This window comes from Quercus suber, unplaced genomic scaffold (assembly GCF_002906115.3).
Source record: "Quercus suber isolate HL8 unplaced genomic scaffold, Cork oak 2.0 scaffold_42, whole genome shotgun sequence".
NCBI classification, from domain to species: domain Eukaryota; kingdom Viridiplantae; phylum Streptophyta; class Magnoliopsida; order Fagales; family Fagaceae; genus Quercus; species Quercus suber.
Genome location: NW_027069507.1, coordinates 259024 through 286609, shown reverse-complemented (window position 1 = coordinate 286609; position 27586 = coordinate 259024). Strand labels below are relative to the sequence as shown.

Sequence of the window (27586 nt, the reverse complement as noted above, 5' to 3'; positions counted from 1 at the left end):
GACTATCACTCATTCAAAGGCATTAGCTTTAGAGCTGCTATTTGTAAATTGGCTTGGTGGGTTTCTGTGTATTGTCTATGGCAGCAAGGGAATGCTATCATCCACTCAAGGAAGATAAAAACTGAGGAGCAGAATGTTAAGGATATCAAGAGGGATATATCAAAGGCAGAGTGGAGAGCAAAAGCAGAGAAATTGACTCAGTCCTTAACAGAATATTGTGTTGTAAATGGGGCATTAACCCTGCTTTTGTGTGTAAAAAGCCATTGTAGGCTGTCTGTACTTGCCGCTGTGATGCTGCGTGTTTACTGTATTGTGGCTTAGCTTGTCATGGTACCTTGGGTCCTTGTGTAACACTCTGTTTTGAAATAATATGTTTACTGATTAATATAAAAAGAAAAAAAGAAAAAAATCTATTAAACATAGCATGGGCATATGCTGCATATTTGTTGGTGTTGCATCAATACAGTTGCATTGAGCTTTAATTGCAAGCAGTTGATCAAGCGTGACAGTGCAGAAGTGTGGCCTTTGTCTCATAACAGCATAATGATATGTAAAATTTAAGTAAACAAGAAGGCAATTCATGGGTTCTTTATCTGATAATTGCTCCTGCTTCAAGATTGTGCCTTTTTTTACTTGACTTCTCCCTGCTTAACAAAGTTGATCTTGTTCTGCAACTTGGTGGTCTCATTTGTCAATTGATGATTGATAATAGAGAAATAAATAAGCAAAATTGTAATGGTGAAGCAATACCCAACAAATCCAAAAGCTGTAATAGGGAATTTCAACTTGAGAGTGAGAACATCTGTTGATCCTATGCTTAAAGATGAGAAATCAAGTTGTAGAATAGCCTCTCCTCTTCTTGCACTGCGGCCTTCATTACTTTTGGGCTCTCCATGTCTAAGTTACTGGTATGTCATCCACTCCCCCCCACCACCCCCCAAAACCCCCCATCTTCTGCAATAGATTTATTTAAAATAGCTAATATATATCCTCGTTTCCTTGTAATTTGATTATAAAAACCTTTCCATGGGTAAATTCAGCTTGCATTAGCACTGCCTCTTTCTTTCTTTTCCTTCTTAATTTTTTCAAAAATTCTGAGTATGGATACTTGAACAATTAACAGAAATTATACCGAATTTACATATTTTCTCAATTTAACTTTCCTATCAATCAACAATTAGCAGAAGTTTGTACTGTATAGAAACCAGAGAATTAACCAAAGTGGCTTCCAGACAGGTTTTTTTCCTTCAATACACTTGAAACTTTTGCCTTAAGACTACTTGCAGCATCATATACTACTCTGTAACCATAGCTGGTGGCTGGTGTAAAGAATATCATCAGGATGCCACCAATGAGTAGTTTTCTCTATCCCCAAGAGCATTTTAGAGAAATTTTAATTACCACACTCAAATTGAGCCAACTAGAGCAAAAAGATTCCATATATGCCTCATCCTCAACTCTCTTGAGCCCCAAACCTCCAGCACTCTTTGTCACACATTGAATTTCAAGCAACTTAGTAAATGAGTTATTCCACTCCATAGGAATCTGCTAAATTACTGCTCAATCAGCCTAATGACTTTACGAGGGAGTATGAAGATGTTAGATCAGTATACCTGTATGCTATAAAGCACTAAGGTTAGCAATTGCAGCCACCCAGCAAAGTGTTTCTTAGTTCCCCAAAAAATTGATTCTTGCATCTCGATCTTCATTTTCATTGTTTGTTTCATATATATGTTATTTTATTTAACAAGAAGAGTGATTCTTGCTAAGTCAATATGCATGCATTAGAATTTATCGATCTAAATATGATGTAATTAGATGTGAGTCCATTTCTAGACCCACTTTTGTCTACTGACTTGTGTTATTTCTCTCTGTTGGTTTCCAATAGGGAGGATTGAACACTGAAAACATAGTAGTTATTGGTGTTGCTGGCAAGGACTGTCACTGGATTCATGGGACACAATAATGATAGCATTTTCATTGATTATGAACTTATACTTCGATCCCTGTAATCGTTACAAGTATACTTCTAATATGTTGTAATGGAATAAGATAAATGTATTGTACAGCAGTTTGTAATTTTCTCTTGTTTGCTGTGAAATGCATGCTATATAATGTAATCACATGAAAGAGTTGTATAAATCTATCTTGAACATATATTTCCGACCCTTTTACCACATTGATTGCTTTATAAGGAGAAAGTCGTAAGAAATTGGTAAGAAAAGAGTTTTAAACTTCTTTTGAACAGTTTACTGGCGTTGTTAGTCTTAGCTGTTCTTTGATTGGCTATTTACTTTATTATTTCTTTTTTAAACAAAGTATAACAAGAGATTCATTCTAATCAGAGATGATATTATTTCACTAAACTTTGTAGCCCTAGCGGCTTTACCTGCAATGACCACCTTGACTTGCAGAAAATTGCATATATAGTTATATACACTCGTCAAAAAAAAAAAAAAAAAAAAAAAAAATATATATATATATATATATATATATATATATATAGGTTAAACTAACCTAATGTGACCTTCTTAACAAAAATGTTAGACACTCTTACTTGAAAATTACAAAAATTTAGGTTAAAAAAAAATAAGAATAATGCAACATTTACAACATTTTTACAATAATTTTACAACAAATCTAATGTGGTAAATCTAATGTGGTAAGCTGTTACTAATTCTAATTTGAGCTCAATATTGATATTATTTTTTATCCACCAATAACAATTTTTTGAATAAGATTTATTGTAAAATATATTGGAAAAATTATTAGGTACTCTCGGAATACTATAAATGCGTAGTCCCCCCTTTAACATGAATGGTACGCCTTACCATGAATTTAATTAGTGGGACCCACCATTCATGTGAGAGAAGAGAGTACATAATCCTTAATCCCTTTTATATTAAAAAAAAAAAAACTTAAATAACAACAATAAATATGAATCCAAATAACAACAAACATAAATTAAACAAAAACAAGATAAGACCAAACAACAAGAAGTGATCTAATTATTCACTAAAAAGCCTACTATAAAACAAAAAGATAAAAATTGCTAAATATTCAAATTTGTAGCTCGTTCAACCTATTCAATGAAAATAATATCTAATTTCATGTTTCTCTAAAAAATGGTAATAAGAAAAATATTGTGGTTGTCAATTCTCCTTAATGATGTTTTTTTTTGTGGAGAAACCAGACTCAACGCTTGGGCTTTTATTAGAAAACAAAAACCAAAAACAAAGTCTTAGTGAATATCAAAAATAGCCAGGGGGGCAATGTCAGCTGGTAAGTCTTCCAGCCATGCCTGAAACACATCACCAACTTTGGCTTTTTTAGCTAGAGCATCTGCTACCCTATTACAAGATCTTTTAACATGCTTAAACTCAACTGATGAAAAACTAGAAGCATAAACTAAAATGTCCTCAATAAGGTTGCCGTATGGGGCCTCACTAGCACCACCATGGTTTAGAGCTTGGATTACTGTCAGCGAGTCTCCTTCAAAAGTGACGTCTTGGATGCCAACTTCGGAAGCGAATGTCACCGCCCTTCTGCACACCATTGCTTCGACCTCCAGCACTGTGGTAGGGAGGGGGATATGTTCTGACATGGCAACGATCACCTCTTCGTTTCTGTCACAAATGATAACCCCAACGCCAGTTTAGTTGGAGCTGTTGAATATAGCACCATCAAAATTTGCTTTGAAGGAAGTGGAGCACGGTGGGCACCATGATTGCGTTGAAGATGCCGTGGAGTTTCTTGAGGCCTGGATATCTTGGCGTCGAGGTAGTCTTGCAAGAATTGTGCAGCTTGAGGGCCAACCAGGTTCAACGGAGGGGATGGGAGTCCAATTCTCAGTTTGTTTCGCCGCTGCCAGAGGCTCCACGCCATGCATATGAAAAGCTCTACTCTGTTATCCTCTGTTACCTGCAAAAATCTAGAAAGTAGGTTAGTAAAATCACTTGGTGGGGAGGAGATGGCTTGGTTGAACCAACCATGCTCCCTCCACACCTGTTCCACCTCAGGACAGTGCAACACCATATGCAATGAATCTTCAGCTACCGTCTTGCAAACTGGACACAGATTCACCTCAACAATATGCTGCCTAGTGAGATTGTCGATTGTGGGCAAAGCTCTGTTGCAGGCTCTCCAGGCAAATACCTACACCTTATTTGGAACTTGTAGCTTCCAAAGGCCTCTCCAAAGTTGCTTCTGGGGGTTTAGGTTGGAGCTACTTGCATTATTGACCATAGCTGAATTGGCCAACATTTTATAGGCACTTTGGGTTGTAAAGACACTCGTTGGCGTGTGGGACCATATTAGACGATTCGGAGGGAGTCTAGCACTAAGGGGAATACTGAGGATTAACTTTGTATCAAGTGGTGTGAACAATTGCTGGATTTGGTCCACCTTCCAAGTGGCTGACTCAGGATCAATGTGAGTGCAAACTTTAGCATCAGGTGGGAGAGAAGGAGGGGGAAGCATCACTATTTTGCAAACTTGATCAGGCAGCCACTTATCTTCCCTTATACAAATAGATTGACCATTCCCAACCCGCCAAACCATGCCTTTTCTCACCACGTCTCTTGCACTAAGGATGCTCTTCCAAGCATACGACCCCATAGTGCATTCATTGGCTTCTAGAATCGAACAATTAGGGAAGAATCTAGCCTTAAAAACTTTATAACAAAGGGAATCCGGATTGTGCATCATGCGCCATACTTGCTTTGCTAACAAAGCATCATTGAATTTTTCAATCTCTTTGAACCCATACCACCACTTTCTTTCGCTTCACACAAATGTTCCCAATTTACCTAATGAATTTTCCTTCCCTCATTTCCGTACCCCCACCAAAATTTTCGAATCATGGTCTCCAAATCATGGATCAACCCCTTAGGGAGCTTAAAACAACTCATAGCATAGGTTGGAATGGCTTGTATAATAGACTTTATCAACACCTCTTTACTAACCTGAGACAGGAGCTTTTCTTTCCACCCTTGGAGCTTTTTCCACACACGCTCTTTAATGTAAGAAAAACTTTGTTTCTTCCCTCTACCCACAACAGTAAGAAGACCCAAGTATTTTTCAAAGTTTCTTATGGAAGGCACACCAAGGAGCTGTTGGATACTCGCTTGCACCTCTGGGAAAGTGTTGGTGCTAAAGAATAGGTTTGTCTTGTCCTTGTTAATTTTCTGCCCACTGCCTCTTTCATAGGTAGCCAAATATCTAAAATGACTTGGCATTCAATTTGCTTTGCCCGACAGAAGAGAACACTATCATCTGCAAAGAAAAGGTGAGAAACACGTGGCCCATTACAACAAATAGAAACCCCCCTTATTGTACCATCAGATTCAGCTTTATGGAGGAGCCCTTGAAGGCCAATAGCACACAATAGAAACATGTAAGGAGACAAGGGGTCGCCTTGGCGGAGCCCCCTAGTAGGTTTTATGTGCCCCATAGGTTCCCCACTGAAAAGCACAGCATAGGAGATCAATTTAATGCAGGACATAAGAATAGACACAAAGCTATTCGAGAACCCCAAATGAAGCATCATTTTTTCTAAAAAACTCCATTCAACCCTATCATAGGCCTTGCTCATGTCTAGCTTAAGAGCCATATAACCTGATTTTCCTTGTGTTTTCCTTTTTAAATAATGTAAGGTTTCGAATGCAACAAGCACATTATCAGTTTTTAATTTGCTTGAAAGGAATGCACTTTGAGATTCAGAGACAACATGAAGAAGAACAGATTTCAGGCGATTCACCAACACCTTAGCAATAATTTTGTAAAAAACATTGCAAAGGCTAATAGGCCTAAACTCAGAGACTTTTTTGGGGTTTTTTTACTTTAGGAATCAGGAAGATAAAAGTGGAGTTTATAGATTTAAGGATAATAACTTCATTCAGGATAGCAAGGGCTGCCTTGGTGACATCCTCTCCAACAATGTGCTAGAACAACTTGTAGAAGACAGGAGACATACCATCGGGGCCAGGGGCTGACAGTGGTGCCATTTGTTGCATGGCTGAATGAATTTCCTCAGCTGTGAAGTTTCGTGTGAGTCCTAAATTCATCGCCTCTGTGACCCTTGGTGTGATCCCCTCCAGAATAGCATCAATACCTGTTGGGTTAGAGGTTGTAAACAGATTGGAAAAATAGTTCACAAATAAATCACCCATTTGCCCATCCTCTTCCACCCAAACTCCATTGTCATCTTCCAAACCTGAAATATAGTTGTGTTTATTCCGTTGGGTAGCCCTACTATGAAAGTATTTTGTGTTACTATCTCCATCCTTCAACCAACTGTTGCGAGACCTTTACTTCCACATCACTTCTTCTTTAATTTTTAGTGCTTGAATTTCATCACGAAGCTGTCCAATACAGCCAAGGTAGGTGCTGTACAACCCCATCTCTTCCGCCATACGCAACTCCTTCAACTTCTTTTCAAGATTAATACGCACATGCCCAAAAGTGTTGTGGTTCCATACACGGAGATTTATTTGGCAAAGGTCAATTTTCTGTGATAAAGTAGCAACTGGAGAAGAGCCTAAAGGAGTTTCCCAAGAAGTTTTAATCACCGTTTCACAAGATTTGTCCTTAAGCCATATTGCTTCAAATCTGAAGGGGCGACCCTTTCGATAAAATCTCTTAACCTCCGAATCAGAAACCAATAGTAGTGGTCTATGATCCGATTGAAATACCTCCAAATGGTGCACACGGGTAGTGGGAAACTTTAGCAACCAATCCACTGTAGCTACACCTCTATCTAATCTCACCCAAACATTATGTTCTCCAGGTCTACGATTACACCATGTAAAAGGGAACCCGGAATAACCAATATCTTTAAGACTACAAAAATCTAAAGCATCTCGAAACCCCTGCATTTGACGCTCTGGTCTATCAAGCCACCATTGTTTTTCTTCCGCTCTTAAAATTTCATTAAAATCCCCAATACACACCCATGGTAGAGAGAAACGACGGCTTAAGTCACGTAGTAGAGACCAGGGATCTTCCCGGTTGGCAGAGTCAGGGTTTCCATAGAAACTTGTGATCTGCCAGGCGTTATCAATCCCTTGGTCAACTACCGCATCAATGTGATTGTCTGATGAAGTCTGAACATCTAATTGGATATCTTCTTTCCACAGTAAAGCCAAACCACCACCTTGGTTTGGACGTGGAACAACAAACTTGTGAGCAAACTGAATTTTCCTGCGAATTTTCTCAATAAATTCACTATTAGATTTAGTTTCCATGAGGAACACCATCGTGGGATCCTTTTTACCAACTAAGGTAACCAATTCGTCAACTGTCTGTGGATTTCCAAGCCCACGACAGTTCCAGCTTAAACAACTCATTGGCTTTGGCGGAGCTGGCAACCAATCTCCGCCTCACAGTATTCCTTCATGATCACCTCCCTAGTCTGCATACACCTCTTTTTCACTGGTTATGGCTCATCCATCTCCATCAAGGGTCTACGTTCAATACTAGTGGGACTGTTAAAATTTTCCTATTGTGGATTGACCTCACGAGCCAATTTTTTCCAAGTCCTGTACAGGTTGGTTAGTTTGAAAATTTGACAGGTCCTGTAGGGATGGCAATTTTTGCCCGACCCGCGGGTACCCGCTCGGCCCGACCCTAATGGGCCGGGTTTTACCAGGTCCGATTAGGAATAGGGTCGGGTATGGGTTTAAAAAAAAAAAACCCGAAGCGGGTCCGGGTCAGTTTCGGGTTTTATAAAAAAAACCCAAGACCCGACCCGAAACCCGCCCCGTTTAAAAACCCGGTAGCTGAAATTACTAAAATACCCTATATATATATATATATATATATATACACACACTTAAGTATCTAACCCTAATTCCTCTCCTCATTTCTTCATTCAGCCTCCCTGCCTCAATCAGTCAATCTGAAGTCCCTCTCCCTCATTTCAGCCTCACTCCCACCCTCCCTCACGCCTCCCTCCCTCAGTCCGACCCTCCCTCTCCCTCATTTCAGGCTTTCAGCTCAATCCCACACTTACTAAGTAGAAAGATTACCACTGGTTCTACACAGACAGAAGAATATCTTGTTGGACTTGGCGAAGAGGACCCTCTCGCCGTTGACTCTTCACGATATTCAGCTTCAGCCTTCAGGTATTCAGCTTAGTGTATTCGGTAGTGCTAAGTTTTGTTTCCAAGCTTTAGGTATTCAGCCTTCAGGTATTCGGTAGTGTATTCAGTAGTGCTAAGAATATCTAGTTTTGTTTCCAAGCTTTTTTGATAGTCTTTTTTCTTTTCCATTTTTGTTTAGTGTATTCGGTAGTGCTAAGTTTATTTATTTTTCATGTCCTTGTTTGTTTCTGTGGGTTATCCCTTAACATTGCATAGCTGTGGTTGCATTTTGACAGGGGGCAACACTGGAAGTTAGTGTATTGATTATACTGGAAGTTAGTGTATTGTCCTCAAAGGTCAGACTGGTCAGTACTTTGGATTATATATGTTTGATTCTATGCATTTATGTAAATGGGTTTGTTTTATCTTGTCCCTGCTTGAGCTCTATGCCTCTATCTTGATATTAAGGTTTTCCAGCTTTAGATCTTAGGACTCTTAGAAAAGTTGCTTCTTTTTTGTTACTAAATTTCCTCTTTCACTTCTTTTGTTCTTTTTATATCTGGATTATTCTCAACATTAACTTAATTTCAATTTTAGCTTAACTCTGTTCTTTACTTTACTTTTATTTTTATTTTTATGTTTTAAACTTTTCATTTGTTTTTTGGGATTGGTTACAAATTTTAGTTGAGAATGAGGTTTTTTTTTATTTATTTATTTATTTATTTATTTATTTTTAAATAAATAAATAATAATAAAAATTGGGTCAATGGCAGGAAATGAAATCCCATAGGACATTGTTGATGAAAAACAACAAGAACAGCAATAATTATAGTAACAGTAATTTACCTGCAAAGCAAAGTGACTAAAAATTTCACAGTCACACAAAGTCACAACCTCCTTCTCTCTATAGAATATTGTACACAAACCATTAATTAACAGTAAATTGTAGTTAGCAAACTATATACGCACTTTGCATACATATACTTTGAGCACTTTTGGGTTATTTTTTTCCTTTCTTTTCTCTCATTATTTTTTGAGTCTATAGAGCTAGTTCTTCTCTTGTTGGACGACGGGCTGCAGCCATTAAAGCACATTGGAGATGCCTATGACAAGTGATCAAGTGGTCATTGGTGAGTCCTGCAGCTTGCATAAAGGAATGAACCACTGTTGGACCAACGAACCTGAAACCCCTCCTCACCATGTCTTTGCTAATGCTCTCTGATTTTGATGTCTTTACTGGTATCTTGTGCCCCATTTTGTATTGGGTGGAGATCGGCTTGTGATTGACAAATCCCCAAATATATTTGTCAAATGATCCAAACTCCCTCTGAATCTGTAATACCAGAATTTGCAAGACAACAACAAACATTTAGAATCTAACAAAGTGTAATACTCTAATATACTACCAAAATCAGAAATTAGTGTTCAAAACGTGTAGATTATTGATTTATGATTAGTAGCCTTAGCCTATGATTTGGACTGATATGGCATTTGGGCCACGTTAATTATTTAGGCTTGAATAATGAATATGCATGCTTAATGTAGGCAAAATCTGGGAAAAAATTGGGCTTGAATCTGGGCAAAATTTGAGCTTAAATTTGGGCTTGAATTAAAATTTGGGCTTAAATTTTTTTTTTTTTTTGGTTGGGCCACAAATTGGGCCCAATTCCTAAACGGGGCCCGCGGGTCCCGCGAGGCCCGGCTGGGGCGGGTCCGGGTCCCGGGAAAAAACTCGGTATCCTAAACGGGCCGAGTCTGAGCTACGGGTCTTGCCCCGCGGGTCGGGTCCAGGTATGGAAAAACCCGGCCCGAACCCGACCCGTTGCCATTCCTAAGGTCCTGCAACAGGTTTCTGGCACTCTGAGCCCCTATTTCTCCCTTCTTTCATATAGAAATCCCACTACCCTGTTTCGGATCAGTTTTGTCGTTGAATTGATGTGCTGCCTTCTGAGCTTCATGGCCTAACTTAGCTACTCCTTCAGACAAACCCTCAATCACCCTTTCTTTCTCATGTCTTAGCACTGGTTCCCCACATGCAAAGGCCGAAGTAGGAATAGCAACTACACGCTCCACAGCTAGCTCGGCATCCATTGCCAAATCTGAAAAGTTTGTTGGTGAGCTAGGACTCACTACAATGGGATCGACAGCTTGATCCTTGGGCATTGAAGGACCTTTCTTCCACCTTGAAGAGCCATGGGAACTGCTTGCTATCACAACTATGGATTTACGAAACGGTTTGAACTGTTTAGCCCGCATCCATTCGCCAAACTGCTGGTCCTCTTTTCCAAGTTTCTCTCTATCCTTTAGCCAAGTCTCACAATCTTTCTCAGTATGGTTTACCCTCCCACACCAGTAACAAAAGTTTGGGAGGCGTTCAAACTTCAAAAGGGCCCAGCCAATATGCTTACCTGCACTTTTGAGTTTGCAGCAACAAGGCAGGGGTTTTGTAATGTTCATGGCCACCCTAACCCGAAGAAATTCGCATCCCTCTCCATCATCCTCTGGGTCAGCGACTCTGATCATAGACCCTATGATATTACCTACTGCTTCCCCAGTTTCCTGCGTTAGGCTCTTTTCTAGTACATTATGAAGTTGCACCCAAAAAGATGTCACGGAAAAATCTAGGGATGGGGTTGATTCCACGGATTTAGTTCTTTGGAAAATCACTAGACTTTAGTCATATGACCAAGGTTCAAATTCCAAAACCCTTTCAAGATCTAGGACATCATCAAATTCAAACACCAAAACATTCCCTCCAACATCCCGAATTTGCAGTTCACCCACAGGTTTCCATAAGGGCTTGAAGGTACGTGCTACTTCTTCTGCGTTAACGAATCGTTTGGTAAGAAATTTACCTGCAAGACGATGGACACTTTCTTCTCTGTTGCTAGGGACGTCAGCCCTGTGCACTTCTTCTTCAGAAAGAGTAAAACGTGACAACATATCATCTAAAGTTGCCATAGTAATCCTGCTGAAACACTCCGTCCTACCTGTCTCGTGAGAACAAGAGGGAAACAAAAACCTAGACTGGGCTAGGGACAATAATTCTACACGGAACCAGACTAAACCCTAGCTAAGGAAAAACCCTAGTAGAGAGAACCCTGGCGGCGTGAGAAACCCCTCCTTCATGATGTTAACAATTATATTCTTTTTGGTTTTGCAGTCATAACAATTTTACTCTCCTTTGTGACTTGACTCACAATTGGAGCAAATATTCAAGTTATCGCTTTATTAAATTTTGTATAATTTAAATTTCTTAGTGACCACTCTAAAAAAAAATTTCCAGAGCCGCCACTCCAGTTTGTAGTGCTAAAAAAAAGGTATGAAATTGCTTCAAATTTCCTATAAGTTATAGAAAATTTGAAGCAATTTCATACCTTAAAAAAAAAAAGAAAAAAAGAAAAAAAAGGGAAAAGACTACAAGGTTTAATGCATTTTGTAAACATAAATTAAAAGTCAGCCCCATTTTGTTTTCGGTTCAGTTATATAAATGGACCTAATAAACGGGTCAAATAGATTGGAAGATATGGGTCATACCGGGTACAGGTATGGGCATTTACCAGTTCTGTTGACTTGAACCGTTTATTTCTTTATTTATTTTTTTTTTAAAAAAAACCTTTAAAAATAAAAAATTCTTTGTCCTTCTCTCCACAGACACTACGCTTCGTCGAGTCGGTTCCCGTAAAAATTTTCTTTTCGAATAATAATGCTACTTATTATTAGTTATTATTGTTACTTTTTTTTTTTTTTTTAATATTGTTTAATAATAGCCCAAGATGCAAGTCCGAATCTGATGGCAATTCCTTTATGAATTTGAAAAATGGGGTTTTTCACCTTTGAAATTTTGAGCTATGACATCTCAGATGATTTTCTGCATTATCCCCTCCGAACTTGGCTATCCTTGGTTGTTGATTTTTTTTATTATAAAAGTTATGGTCAATGTCAATTAAGCTATAAAAGAATTCTTATGCATTTGTAAATTTTTTTTTTTTTTTGGTACCAATCTAGGACTGGAAGAGAATTTTTTATTGACTACTAATTAGCAATACAATTGTATTTGCTAATATTGAAGTAGTTCAACAGAGTAAATACATGTGTTGATATATCTGAACCTTTACACATCTCTAGTGATTCAAAATAGATTCTTTGATCTAGCATAAGTCCAACAAGTGCATCATGCTACACCCTATCTGTAAGCTTGCAGTAATGACGAATTCGGATGCTAGTGGTCATGCCATAAATGATAAAACATGTCCTTAATTTTTCCTCCATCTCCAGTTACACTCAAAAAGCATAGGAATTTCCTATAAGCTCCTACCTTTGGTCACCTTTTCTTTAAAAAAAAGAATTTCTAGTCGTTTTTCTTTAACATTAGTTCATTCTACATTCATTTGGGGTGATAGAGGCATCTTTTATTTATTTTTCAATTTAAATTGTAAATCAATCGTTATGTACTTATGCAACCTTCATATTTAAAAAAAAATGTAAATAAGAATTTTAAATTATGGGAAAATTTTAATTAATGTGCCCTTCATATTTAAAAAGAAATTAAAAAAACACTCATTTGATGTACTAATGTATTATTTTTTCTTTTATTATTTAATTTTTTTATTTTTTGCTATATATGACTCATTAACTTTAAGAGCATTTAAAGCATAGGTTTCCAAAATTATATAAGTAAATCTCTTTATTATTATTATTATTATTATTATTATTATTATTATTATTTAATTTCTAAAGACTAAAACAATCCCCTTTTCATTTTGTAATTCAAGAGTTAGGGATACATGAATTCATGAATTTTTCCTTTTTCCTTTAGTTCTATTAACTTTTTTGGATATAAATTTGGGGCATATTCTACCTCCCCACCCTTAAACAAAAGAAAAGCTTTCATTTAATGGCAAAAAAATAAAGAAAAACTCCAATTTTCCCCTGATAGCTGTTACCCACATCATTTAATGAAACCACACTTATACTAAACTCAATGCTGGTAAAACCACAGTTCTTAATATTCTTAATGTTTTGGTTCTTTGGCGGTTTATTGAACATACCTCAATAAATGAAGCAGCCAAAGAAACTTTGTCGCATAGATGCTATGACTACGTTCAATTTCCCAAGCATCTTTGCATTTCATGGTTTGGTGCTCCATTTTACAGGACATTGATAGTTCTGCTTACACTCATTAAGGATGTCCTTATTGTAACTGGGCAGAACGTCTCCTGCAGATCATGCTCAGGTAACTAGGCAGATGCCAGTGAAATGACCATTATCTTGCGGAAGTAAAGAGGACTTGCCTCCAGAAATGTTGGTTTGTTCTGCTTCTGCTGATGACTGTGCTGTTAAGCCATTGATGAGTTCAGCTGCTAAGTGGGGAAAGAGGTTTTTCATAGGATGTATTCCAATTGAAGCTACATTAATAATGTGCGGTTGCATTCCAGTCAGTTTGGCCATGTTTTGGACGTGTATCTTCCCAAGGTAAAAGTAGCTGACTTGTATCTAGTTTAATTAAGAATGGTGTGGAATGTTAGCTGATGAAAATATTACTGTATCTTTTTTCTTGTCAACTTTTTCCTAAATGCTTAAACCATGGCCATGCAGCATGTAATTACAGGTGTTGTTAAACCTTCTTGGGTTTGTTCAAGGTTTAAAATGGGCTTGCTTGCAGAGTCATGCTTTTATTACCACCTTAGCTATATACCAGAAATTCAATAATGTGCAGCACTAGTAATAGCTGAAATCAAGATGTTCAGATATGGTATCTGCCAAACTTATGCAGGGATGAAAATTGAAAATTAGTGACTTCTTGGAGGCCTTTCTTGGAACTAATTAATTGCATGGTTTTTTCTCGTTGCTATTTGCACTTCATGGAAATTGATTTGTACTGTATTAGCATTATTCAAAATCAAATGTAAAGAAGAAAATTGAGTCCTTTCTTTCGGAGAGAGGTCTCCTTCTCTTAGAGCAGTCATGTGATCCTTCCCCCCTCTCACTACGTCAACCCTTTCAAAATCTGAAAATTGAATTTTTTTTTTAGTTGTATTGTTGATGAACTCAGATGTTGTAATGAATTTTGTTGATCTTTTTTTCCTGCTTGGTTGATTCGAAAGCTGTGGAAAATTTTCCTTTTAATTTTTGGAGTTTTGTGCTGAGTTTGCCCTAAAATTGGGCCTGTAATAGTTGAATTAGGCTCAATTTAGTAGAGAGGGCTTTTTTATTTTTCTGGTTCCCAATATAAGAAACTTAGGTCATTATTATTTTGTTTACATTTAAACATTTGATTTTAAAAATGAAGTTTTGTCTAGAAGTCCTCCTGTGTGTGTTGTTGTTGGGGGGGGGGTGGGGGGGGGGGAAGGGGGGCAAGTTTGCTGTCGTTTAGTATTATTGATCCCTTTCCTTAAAATAATTGAAATTATGGATTATCTTATATCAATTGAATTTTTTTGTTATTACTTATCACAATCATCATTATTGATGTACTCAGCTCAAAATTCTATTTTATTTATTTAGTTTTACTTGTTAACTATGCACTTTTTTTAGTCTACTAGAGCATCCAAATACGATTCTTGACAATTTGGAATTAGAAACTTCTCATCATCTTATTTGTCATTCAAAAACCAAGATTTGATAAATGGGTCATGGAGTGCTTGAAAGCAGAGATGATTGTCCCACTGCCAGTACTAAGGGTTTTGGTGCTACTACCACCACTACATGGTCTTTGGGTGTCTTAGGGGTTGAGGCTGATGATGATGATGGAGTGGAACTAGTTTCAGAAACTTAAAAGATCAAAAAAGATCCCACAAAGATCACCAGAAAGTGTGTGTATATATATATATAAATATTCATCTAAACATTTTTTTGTGTATGTGACTATTTTCTGTTTGGTTGCAAGGAAACTTGAGGAAAATTAATGTAGAAAGGGTACAAAGCTTTTAATTCTATCTAGCTTTTAATTCTATCTCGTTTTGATGTTTTAGTTTCAAGGAATCATAATGCTCGACTAATAAGGGCTGAAATAGTGGTGTTGGGCTTAGTTCTTGAGTTCTCAACTTTCTGGGTTTCCTTTGAAACGTATAAATTTTGTTTTCTTATCCTGTATTTTTCATAGAAACTGGATGAGTGACAAAATGCTAGGGTTTATGCTTTCTTATGTTTTTTGTTTTCAAAACACATAAGCACGGCTCAAGCAAGCCAGTTGTGTTTGGCTTTGCTAGAAATTTATTTCCTTAACATAAAATGAATTTTTTTACTATGAAAGTATAACTTATTGTAGGTTATGTTGTTTTGTATATATGTTTTTTGATGGTACCGGTTGGAGCTATGCCAGAAAGCTGTGGAGAAGAATTTAATTGTTTATTTGGGCACAGTTTATGGGAGGACCCACATTGCTGTACTGCTTATACACAAGCTGAGTCACTTGATAAGGAAGCCCCAGAAGAAGATATGCATCTTTTTGCCCCTATGGTGGCTCTGGTTCAGCAGGTAAGCTACTATTTACCATGTTGGTTTTGTAATTTGATGTTTAGTTTTGGGTTGTATTTAAGTTTGAGACAAATTTTCTAGTTTATATGACTAGTACATTGCACAGTAATGAAGTCTTGTGCTCCTTGGCTTGGTTGAGGTGGAAGGTGTGCAGGCCATGAGTGTTTTAACTTTAGTGCTTATGTGTGCAATTTCTTATTGTGACTCTAGATTTTAAGGAGGGGCTTTCTGATTCTAAGTGGTTCAATTTCACTTTGGAAGGGTGTTTGGCATTTAATATATTGAATCAAGATTATACTATGAACACATTACTCCTTGAAATATAAATGTTCAAATAGCGTTGAAAACACTATGAACGTTTAGACCCCCAATTATAAAATTACTAATTCAAGCTTTATATCAAACAATGTATGTGCGGAAAATGATAAGAACCTTATAACAGAATTGATAAACAATCTAAACTATAAATAATCACAATCACAACAGTAATTAAATGGTAAAGATAAAGGGAAGAGAGATGCAAACACAAGGACAACACGCGATGTGTTATCGAAGAGGAAATCGAAGCCCTCGGCGAAAAACCTTTCCGCCGCCCTCCGAGTAATCAATAATCCACTAGAAAATGTAGTTGGGATACATGAACAATAATAGACCCTCCAAGCCTAATCTACCCAGGTACCTAAGCCCTCCAAGCTTCTTGCTCCAACGAGGTTACGCCGAACCTTTTTCTTTTCTAGCTTACCGGATTCCGCTATAATCCATAGCATCAACCAGTAACCATTGGTCCCTTCCAAACTGCTTCCCTTAGCACCAAATGAACTTTCTCATAGACGTGGGTGTGATGAGAAAAGGATTTGGTCAATGACCTCTCAAGGATGTATCAATGGAGAGGAAGAGAGTAGAGGAATTTGAAGAGTCTCTTAGTGAAGATTGGGGATGAGGCAATCTTGTTTTTCTCTAGGGTTTCTCTCACAAAATTCTCTCTAGAAACTCTTTACATTTCATGGGTATAAGGGTCTATATATAGTGGTGTGTGTTTGGAATACGGAGAGTCAGTTTTTCCCAAACAGGGCTGGTTGGTAGCTTGGCCTCGTGATTGGTCCAAGTCGCGAGATAACGACCTGACTAGCCTGAGACTTTTGTCCTGTAGTGCGACAGCTGGTGTGACCCTTCACCTCCCCGCATGCTTCTCACGTGCACAGCAGTTGGCGGCTTGCAAGCCGCGAGTCCTAGCCGCGAGTCCTTGCTTCTTGGCTCAAAGTTGAGCAATTCTTCACACTCTCTTCACACACTACCCTTACATGAATCCCACCTAAATACAGGGTTACTAAGTGCTAAATTACAAGCAAATTGGCACGGAATAAAGCCAATAAGATGGTTGATAAATTTCAACCTTACAAAATATATTAACAAAATCAAAATAAGGATAGAATACATTACCTAAACATCAATTTCTAGCATTAAGGATTCAATTACTAGAAATCGGCCAACCTTGATTGTGCAGAAGTGTGGGTTTACTCTTTTAAGAGCAATTACATTAGTCATTGCAAAATACAAAAAGTGCAAAAATTTACACAACATAGCACAAAAAACACCTGCATTAGTCTTTCTAAACCTATGTAAATATACAAAGATAATACAGTAATCGTGTAAGCTTTGAATACAATATTTTATTAATTTCTCTCTTTATCTCTCTCTTCTTTGTCTGTGTTTGTCCTAGTTTGCTTCAAATCCACCCAACACTGCCCAACCACCACACAATCACCACTACCACAACCCATCACAACTCATCACAACCCATGATATTCCAATCACAAAATCAACCAAAAACAAAGGAAAATCAAACCAAAAATCAATCTAAACCCAAAATCAAACCTTCAACCGAAAACTCAACAACTTAGAACCCAAAATCAAACTTTCAACAAAAAACCCATCAACCTAAACCCAAAATCAAACCCAAACCCAAATTGAAGCCGTCGTTGTCACCACTGCCATGGAGAGCTTGCTACTACCATGAGAGAGGAGAGTAACAAGTGCTTGAAAGCTATGGCAAAGGAAAAGATCAAAAAAAAAAAAAAAAAAATGAAGAGAAAAGACCATGGGAGAGGAAGTAGAGAAGAGATGTGATTTTGTGAGAAAAAAAGAGAGGGTCAAATATTATGTGGTGGGGTTAAAAGTGAGTGGTAAAGGAAGCTTCCTTGAAGAATTTTTTTTTTTGCATTTAACATTATTTTTGAAATATTTTAGTTAGTTTTCATGTTTACAAAACTATGTAGTAAACTAGCATCTCGAGACTCTAAAACTCGAGTTCAAAAGTGGAATTCGAGTTTCTAAAACTCAAGTTGTATGTGATGGTAATCTGATGTAGAAAAAAATCCACGTGGAAATCGAGTATTTAAAACTCGATTTCCTGTGTTCACGTGGTCCTTTCTTCTTCTTTGTTCTTCTTGGTTCTTCTTTCGTGGAATCCTTTCTTCTTCGTGCTTGGGTTCTTCATTGTGTTCTTCTGTGGGTTCCTTTCTTCATCATGTTCTTTCTTCAATTTCTTCAGATCTTCATCATGTTCTCTATTCCCATGCAGATTGTTCTTCTTCTTCCTTTGTGGGTTCTTCTCTTCATCTTCAATTTCTTCAGAATCTCAGATCTTCATCGTGTTCCTTAGATTCATCTTCTTCTTCTATGGAACTCGAGTTCTATGTGGCAAAAATATCTCCATGTCAGCAATCGAACTCGAGGTTTTGAGGCTCGATTTCTTCACTGAACTCGAGCCTCAAAGGCTTGAGATGTTATTCTCCAAAATTCTTTCCAATTCTTGCTAACTAACGATATACTGTGGCAAACTCATGCTACTTTACAAATTACCTCCTTCCTTGAAGCTTCCTCGTTTGCAAATATCTCTACAATATAATTTAATTACAAAAGAATCATAATTGAGGTGTTAAAAAAAAAAAAAAAAAAAGCTGATGATTTTATTTGGAATTTAATTAAAGTATATATTAAAATTTTTAATTCAAATCAATATTTTTTTAAACTAAAATTTTATATCATTCACCATTCTAATAGTAAATTATATATATATATATCTCCGGTGTGTAACCCCAAAACGACACACCAAAATATTTCATTGATAGTGGTATGATGGTTGAAGACACCGATTTGTTGGCAGTCGCCGGAGCCACTATTTTAGTGGTCTGGCCACCAGTGCTAGCGATATAGTGGGCGGAGACACCGCTCCTGTGACGGTCGCCGGAACCACTATTAAGCAAAGAAAGAAAATACTACTAGGTTTAATATATCGTTGGCTAAAAACAAATACCATAAACTATTATTTTCCAAGCAATCACTCAATTATAAAAGAAATATTGCTTTTGACATGCCACATCAAACCTTGTTCACAATAGTAACCATTAAAACAATAACGAATACCATAAACCATTATATTCTAAGAAATTGCTCAATTAGGTTAGGAAAATAACTTCTGACATGCCACATCAAACCTTATTCATGAAAGTCACTAATAAAACGAGGCTACATCAAACCTAGCATATTGATTCTGCGCTAGGCAATTATTGTGAGAATCGTATATGCAAGTTGAGATTTTAGGGATTTAAAAAAAAAAAAATTGTAAAGAGCATATGTAACTACATCCTATTCGAGAAAGACTAACTACACTTGAGCATATTAAGGATGTGAGTGCACATTTAAGTTGTATCTTGAATCCCTCTAATAAATAAAGAAAGAACATTTGCCTCAATGTTCATAAACTCCATCTAACAAATTCGTCCATAATAACGCTAATGTAGTTTAAATTTATATATATCTTTTTTCATGTGTTCAAAACGACTAGTTTTATTATGTTACTGTGCGTGCCCAATATGGATGGTTGGTGGACTTAACCTCTAGATGGGCTCACAATCTATTTGTTTTGTGGGCTTTCGTATTTCCTACTGTGGGTGATTCTATACTCGGCAAGCCCAAATACGACCTTTGTTTCCTCAAACCTTTCACTCTCTCACTGCACCACTCCTTTGCTCTCCCTGAATGTTTGTCCTTTCCTCTCAAAATCCTTTCCAAAGTTGCCAACCCCTATTTCTTCCTTGATCCTCTTATTTATAGTTGTGGGTTAGTGGGGGTGTCACGATTACTTCCTCCCATTAGTGCGATTGAAGGTACAATTCCATCGTCTTTAGGTGGGTGTTTAGGTGGGTAAGGTGGTAGTGGCATTGGAACTGAATCCCACTTCATAAGGGATGTTCGGCAGCGACATTCCCTAAGGCACTGCCAGGAAGCTGGGTAATCATCCAACCGAGCAATCATCCACCGGTTAAGATAAGTTTGGTCGGGAGTGGTTAACCTTTTGACGTTCAAGGTTAAATGGTCCAGTTATGTTTATTGGGCTCATGGTGAGCCTCAAAGCGGTGTATGGATCAAGGTACCAAGCCCAAAGGGGAGGGGCTCAATTGCTGTACCTTCAGTTCAGGACCCAAGGCCCAATGACCTCGGGATCGTCCTTACATCATTTTGAATTTAATTGATACTTAAAGGATATATAACATTGAGCATGGGTAGAAAGTTTGAATAAAACGCTATATAATGTTATGAGTACATATTAATTTTTTTTTTTTAGAAGCCAGTACAAATTAAGTATTTAAACATTATGGTATAAATAATAAATGACAAAACTCTAAGTATGTAAATGGTTTTAGCAAAAAGAAAAGAAAAGAAAGGTATTTAAATAATATATATTTTTTAAAATAATGTAAATGGTAATTTAATGGAGAGGAAGACAGTTTTGTTCACTCGACTGCAAAAGGTAAACATGAATAAAAAAGAAAGCGTACTAACTCCGACTATCTCTTTATTCTTCTTCTTCTTCTTCACTTTCTTTGCAGCTTAACGCTAACCCAATTCTCAATTTCAACCTCACTCGCTTTCACCTTCCAAGATTGGCCCCTCATCAGCGTTTCGGTTTACGCACTGAAAGTTTTTTTTCTTGTTTCTTTATTTTTTCCTGGTTATCTTAATTTGGTGGTTTTTTACGGGGAAAGTGACTGAAATTTTTGGTCATTGATCCAATTTCTTCCATATCCTTTTATGTCCACTCAAACAGCTTCCTCCTCCTCCTCCTCTTCTTCTTCTTCTTCTTCTTCTTCTTCTTTGAAATACGATGTGTTCCTTTGTTTTTGCAGTGATGACACTGGAAAGAATTTTACTAACCATCTCTATACTACTTTGAAACGAAAAGGTATTATTACCTTCAGGGATGATGATGAGAAACTTAAGCAAGGAAAGTATATTTCTTCACAACTCTTGCAAGCAATAGAAGAATCCAAGTATGCAATCATCATTCTCTCAACAAACTATGCTTCTTTAAGACGGTGCTTGATTGAACTAGCAAAGATTATTGAATGCATAGAAGAGACGAAGTTGACAGTTTTTCCCATCTTTTACCATGTGGATCCCTATGATGTACGGACCAGACGGGTACTCTTGTTGAAGCCTTCGAGAAGCATGAAAATGATCCCAAGGTTAACAAGGATGTGCAAGAATGGAAAGCTGCTTTGAAAGAAGTGGGCAATATCTCTAGATGGGATTTACATGATAGGTAACATTTGTCTTTGGCTAGAGTACTTTTGTTCACATTATCATCAATATGGTAATTTTTCTACACTAAAGCTTTGCTAACTTTCCCCTGGAATAACATGATAAATTTTATTAGCTTTTTCTAATCTGATTAACTAGAGAAAATTTATGTTTGTCCCTTGTATGTATATTATGACTTAGGGAATTATAAGCTGAAGTTCGACTTTGGTTGAAGAGACTTTGTTTGTATGAGGCGTGGTAGTCTATTACTGAATTACTCAATATAGACAAAAAAAAAAAAAAAGACTTGGTAATCCACATTATATAAACTAGTCTATAACCCCATCCATATGCACTAGTACAATTAAAAACATTTACAATTATAAACACATCTTAGGTTAAGTTTTTGGGGGCTAAATCAAAAAAAGAAATACATTTGTTGAAAAATTCATCAAACTAGTCGAGTTGCCTAATTTTGAAAGCTAAATTCAATTAGATTCAATTGTAAAATTTAATTGAATTCTAATTTGAAATCTAATTAGATTTTCTCTCTGTTTTGCCTATATATATATAGATGATTTTTTGAGTCAACAAAGATTTGCTTCTTATATTTGGCCTCAATTCAAATGCTTGCCTTCTTTTAGCTTAGAATGTCTAATACCTTTCACACACACACACACACAAAAAAAAAAAAAAAAAAAGTTCACAAAATGGCTTATTCATGCATGTGCGTTAGTGGCAGCTCCAAGAATTTTTATTAGGGTGGTCATTAAAAATTTTTAATAAAAATAAACTTTGAATATATTAACATCACAAAATAAAAATATACGCAAATACATAAAGTTTTAAAATTTCATCTCACAAGTTTTTATATTTTGAAATTGTTGTGTGATATGATAGTTTCACTATTAATGTTATCTGCTACATTTTTTTTTTCAATATACACAACCAAGCAATTATTAAGTTATTGATCTCCCATTCAATTACTAACATATTGCCTAAATACGTAATAATATAAACAAAATGCATTATCTTTTTGAAAAAATGTATCACATAAATCCAATAAATTCAGTTAAAGACTAAAGCAAGAACTAACAAACTAGCTATTTGAAAAGTGGTCCTTTTTTATATAAAAAAATAGCAATTTTAAAATACGTCATTTGAAAACACAATTTTAAAAATCACAATTAAACATTTGACTTGGGTTTTTAGGCTAATTTGTTTGTTTGGGCAACTTTTTTGAAGTGCTACATGCACAATATTTTTGTAACATTTTCACAATAAAGCCTAGGCGGTAAGTTTTTATTGGTTCTAATTTGAACTTACAACTGAAATTAATTATCTGTTTAGTGATAACAATTTGCTACTTACGATTTGTTACGAAAATGTTGCAAAAATATTGTGAACATATCATTTTTCGCAATTTTTTAGTTTAACATTCAACGGACCAAAATTTTGGAGATGTTGAATTTTATTTTTAATGGACTCAATTGTTATTAAGGGTATTCAAGTTTTATTTATTTATTTATTTATGGTGGTCAAGTTTTTTTCTAGGCGGTCAAAAGACCAATATTAATTTAAAATTAAAAAATTTTAAGATATATTTAAAAAAAAATAAAATTTTGGGTGGTCATGTGATTACCTTGATTAACACTTTGCGCCGCCCCTGATGTGCGTCACTTATACATTTTGCCCCCTTAAACTTAAATCTTGGCTCTGCCAATTAATAACTATTATCTCGTAACAGGACTCAAGCTAGGTCTTGATCACGCCAGTAGCATTTAGACATATGCTTAATCAATATGCTTGTAATTTCCAAAGTTCGTAATATGCATAGTCTAGTCCCATATATACTTCTTTTCGTAGTAGATTTCTCATGTGGTCATACCCATATCATTTTGCATTTGGCTTGCCCCCCATTCGAAACCCTCCCATTCTCTCCCATTTTTATTTTGATGGATGACACATGGCAAATAAATGATATAAAGGTTAGAAAAATGCCATGTCAAACACAATTTATTTCTCACTACATTCTCCTCTTCTTGGCGAGAAATTATTAGGTCCATCAGGAAGATTGCTAACATGGTTTTCCCTTACCTTCCAACCAATAAAAAGATGTAATTTATGCAAATGTGACATTACCTGGTAATTTTTTTATTTTTTATTCCTTTTGTTAATTAGGACACCCACTTACACATTTGCATAAGTGACATCATTTCATTGGTTGGAAGGACCACATCAGCAGTCCTCTCGGTGGACCTAACAAATTTCTCCTTCTTTACTTTTCTTTCTTGAGATTACCAAATTTTAATTGTGGTAATGATTTAGACCTCAAGTTGTAATTATGGCTAATTCCAATTTTAAGCTAATCTACCAACTTATAGCCCAATGGTATAAATCATTAGCCAATTAACAATATAGCAATAGTAAGCATAAATAATCAATTGAAAAACTCAATCACTACAAAATAAAGAGCACAGTACCTCACGATAACACTGTATTTTCATCTAATTTTAATTTCTTGTAGAATTTCTTCTTTGAGCAGTTAAAATGTTCTGGGCAAATAAATAGGCCAGAAGCATAAATATATAGTAAATAGTTAAGTACTTCAATTGGTCTATCTGTTATATCTTTTTTCTTACTGTGAAGATAAAAGAAATAGAAAAAAGGAGTATGAAAATTAAAATCTGAGAAACTTACAAAAAATGACATTAAAATTTGTCACACTCTAACTATCAGCTTATCCAAAAAGGAAAAAAAAAAAAAAAAAAAAAAAATTAAGCACACTCTTTACTCATTAAACTATTACCATTAGAAGGAAACACATGGTTCTCACATAGACTATCCCACATGATAAACAAATCAAACCTCAATTACGATGCTATATTATGCACTTTTTAGATTCCACTTTTGCTCAATTAATCTAAGATTGTATTTTGAATATTTTGTCTCCTGTATTTATGCTATATATTATATAGTTATCAAAATTATTTTTTTGCTATCTTCTTTGCAGACATGAATCAATAATTATCCAAGAAATCATTGAAAGGATATCTAGTGAATTGAATCTTATATTTCAAAGTGCCATTTCCAAGGAACTTGTTGGAATAGAATCTCCTATGATGGAAATGTTGGATTTATATTTAGTTGAAGGGTCGGGTGGTGTTCGTTTTGTTGGGATTTGCAGGATGGGTGGAATGGGTAAAACAACTCTTGCACTAAAAATTTATGAAAGAATTTCTGGTAGCTTTGAAGCTAGCAGCTTTATAGCTAATGTAAGAGAAAAAACTAAAAATCATCATCTAGTTTCTTTACAAGAACAACTTCTTTCTAACATCCTTAAGGGAAGTAGAAAAAATATATCGAATGTTTTTGAGGGGATCAATGTTATAGGGAATAGACTACGTAGCAAAAAGGTTCTTATTGTTCTTGATGATGTGGATGGAGATGAACAACTAGAAGCATTAGTTCGGAATCATGATTGGTTTGGTTCAAGGAGTAGAATCATTGTAACAAGTAGAGATAAGCACTTGTTGAGAAGACATTGTATAAATGATATATATATACAATAAAGGGATTGAATGACAACGATGCTGTGCAGCTTTTTAGTTGGAGAGCTTTCAAGAAACCCTATCCTGAAGGAAATTATGTGGATTTGTCTAAGGACTTAGTGAATTATGCCAATGGCCTTCCTTTGGCTGTTAAAGTTTTAGGTTCTTTGTTGTTTGAAAAAAGAATAGATGAATGGAAAAGTTCCTTATATAAACTAAAACAAGAACTTGATAGAAACATTCTGAATATACTTCAAATAAGTTTTGATGGTTTGATGTATACTCAAAAGGAATTGTTTTTCGATATTGCATGTTTTTTCAAAGGAGAGAACAAAGATTGCATAAGAGATATACTAGAAAGTTTTGGTTACTATCCAAACTACAATATTGAAGTTCTTACAGACAAATTGCTCATAACCATTGATAGAGAGAGAAGTTTGTTGATGCATGAATCTTTGTGGATGCATGATTTGCTACAAGAAATGGGCCAAGAAATTGTTCGTCGTGAATCCCCTAAAAAGCCTGGTCGTTGAAGTAGGTTGTGGCATTATGAGGATGTCCTTCATATATTGAAGAATAGTATTGTAAGTTGTCCATTCTAGACCTAAACTTATAGAATTATATATATTTTAACAATTTCTTCTAAATATTTGTCAATTACTCTAATTTCATTGTTCTTGGTTATTAGGGAACATAGGTAGTTGAAGGCATAATGGTAAGCATGCCTATTGAAGCAAAGGAACACGTGAGTGCTAAAGCCTTCTCAAAGATGAAAAATTTGAGATTTCTTAAATTGGTTATGTGCATCCTCCACAAGACCTCATTGGAGGTCCTATCCAACTTCCACAAGGCCTTAATTATCTTTCTAACGAGTTATGTGTCATTGATTGGCATGGATATCCTTTAAAATCAATGCCGACCAATTTCCAACCAAATAAACTTGTTGAACTAAGAATGCATTGCAGTGACAACAAACAACTATGGAAGGAATTATAGTAAGATTTTCACTTATACTAATTTGAATTTCCTACTTTTTCATTAATGCTTGAGTTAGTCTAATTATTTATTGGTTTATAACAGATTTTAAATGAGTTAAAAAACTCATTGATTTGAGTGACTCCCGAAACTTGATTGAGATCCCAGACCTAAGTGGAGCCCCGAATCTTAAGCAATTAATTCTTCAACGATGTACAGGACTATATAAGATTCATGCATCTATTGGAGATCTCAAATGGCTTATTCGATTGGATTTGAATGGTTGCAAATGTCTTGAAAGCCTTCCTCACATGATCAGCTTGGAAGCTCTTGAATTTTTCGATCTTGGCTGTTGTTCAAAATTGAAGAAGTTTCCAAAGATTGTGAAAAATATGTTACGTTTGTCAAAACTTTGTTTGAGTGAGACTGCTATAAAAGATCCATCATTATTAGTGGAACGCTCAACTGGCCTTATAGACTTGGATTTAAGAGATTGCAAAAACCTTTCAAGTCTTCCTATTGCAATTTCTAGTTTGACATCTTTAAAAACTCTTAATATATCTGACTGCTCAAAACTTGACAAATTGCTAGAGAACTTGGGAAATATTGAAGGCCTAGAGGAGCTAGATGGGAGTAGAACTGCTATAAAAGAGTTACCTTCGTCCATGGTTCTCTTAAAAAATCTCCAAAATCTCTCTCTCCGCGGATGTAATTTTCTATCATCTAAACCACCAAATAAACTCCTCAACTTTCCTTTATTGCAAAGAAGAAGTCTAGATCCCATGGGCATGTCAATGCTTGCTCTATTAGGCTTGTCCTCTTTGACCTATATGAATCTAAGTTATTGCAATCTACAGGCAGTCCCTGATGTTATTGGTTGTTTGTCCTCTTTAACAAATATAATCTAAAGGGAAATAATTTGGTTTCCCTTCCTGAAGATATCATTTGGCTATCTAAACTGGATTCTCTTTATTTGAGTGGTTGCACTAATCTACGGTCACTACCACAGCTTCCATTAAGTATTGAGTATTTGGGGGCAGAAGGTTGTACCTCACTTGAAACATTACCCTTAAGACCAGAAGAAGATTTTCATCCTCATCTTTATTTTCTTAACTACTTCAAATTAAATGACAATAAAGATTACGGTGGCATGTTCTTAACAATGCTGAGACGTTACATTCAGGTCTCTCTCTCTCTCTCTCTCTCTCTAAGATCTTGATTTGTGTGTTTCAGAGACCAGATTTAGGTCTCCAAAATGTTCTTATACCTGGAAGTAGAATTCCAAAATGGTTTAGCCATCAAAGTGAGAGGCCTTCATTGAATCTGCAAGAGCTTCCAGGTTTTATAGGAATTGCTCTATGTGTTGTTTTTGTACTCTGCGAGCATTATCCACTCCAACATCCTTAGGAAAGTTCGGAAAATCATCTAGTTACTCATTTTATTAATTTTCTTTGTAATGTCAATGGATATAAAGTTCCAGATTACTTAAGCTTTGGTTTTTCCGAGCAATCTGGTAAGATCTTTGGATAAAATATTTTTCTATGGAAGGGCTATGGGAAAAGATATTGAGTCAAGTCGATGCTAATGATCAATTGAGTGATTAGGTTGATGTTGGAATTGAAATTGAAAGTACAGGCTTGGAGGTGATGAGATGTGGGGCTCGTTTGGTATATAAGCAAGACATTGAAGATCTCAAACAAAATATGGCTGGTTCCTATAGCTGCAGCATCACTGCTTATGCGGATGATCTAGACGATTCAACAAAAGATACCATAATTAAGCGAAGTCATGATGACCATGATGGGGATGGGGATGGACCTAGTGGAAAAGTTACCTATAATGAGGTAGATGTACCACACCCAAAGAGGATACGGCTCCCTGGTTTAATTGAAAGATTCATTCCACATTTGGGAAATT

General features: G+C 36.1%; 2 protein-coding genes across 2 annotated transcripts; both read left to right on the top strand.

Annotated features, from left to right (window-relative positions):
- The first annotated feature begins 11571 nt into the window (after positions 1-11571).
- On the top strand, positions 11572-21125 carry LOC136066658 (uncharacterized). Its single transcript, XM_065771340.1, has 6 exons — positions 11572-11627; positions 13238-13317; positions 13367-13460; positions 15446-15560; positions 20453-20543; positions 20671-21125. Exons 1-6 carry the CDS (start codon positions 11572-11574, stop codon positions 21123-21125), a joined length of 891 nt encoding a protein of 296 aa, XP_065627412.1.
- On the top strand, positions 20412-25276 carry LOC111991548 (disease resistance protein RUN1). Its single transcript, XM_065771298.1, is given in 3 exon segments — positions 20412-21165; positions 24157-24700; positions 24703-25276. Coding segments are annotated over 2 exon segments (963 nt in total). The 5' UTR covers positions 20412-21165; positions 24157-24262; the 3' UTR covers positions 25228-25276.
- Positions 25277-27586: the final 2310 nt, after the last annotated feature.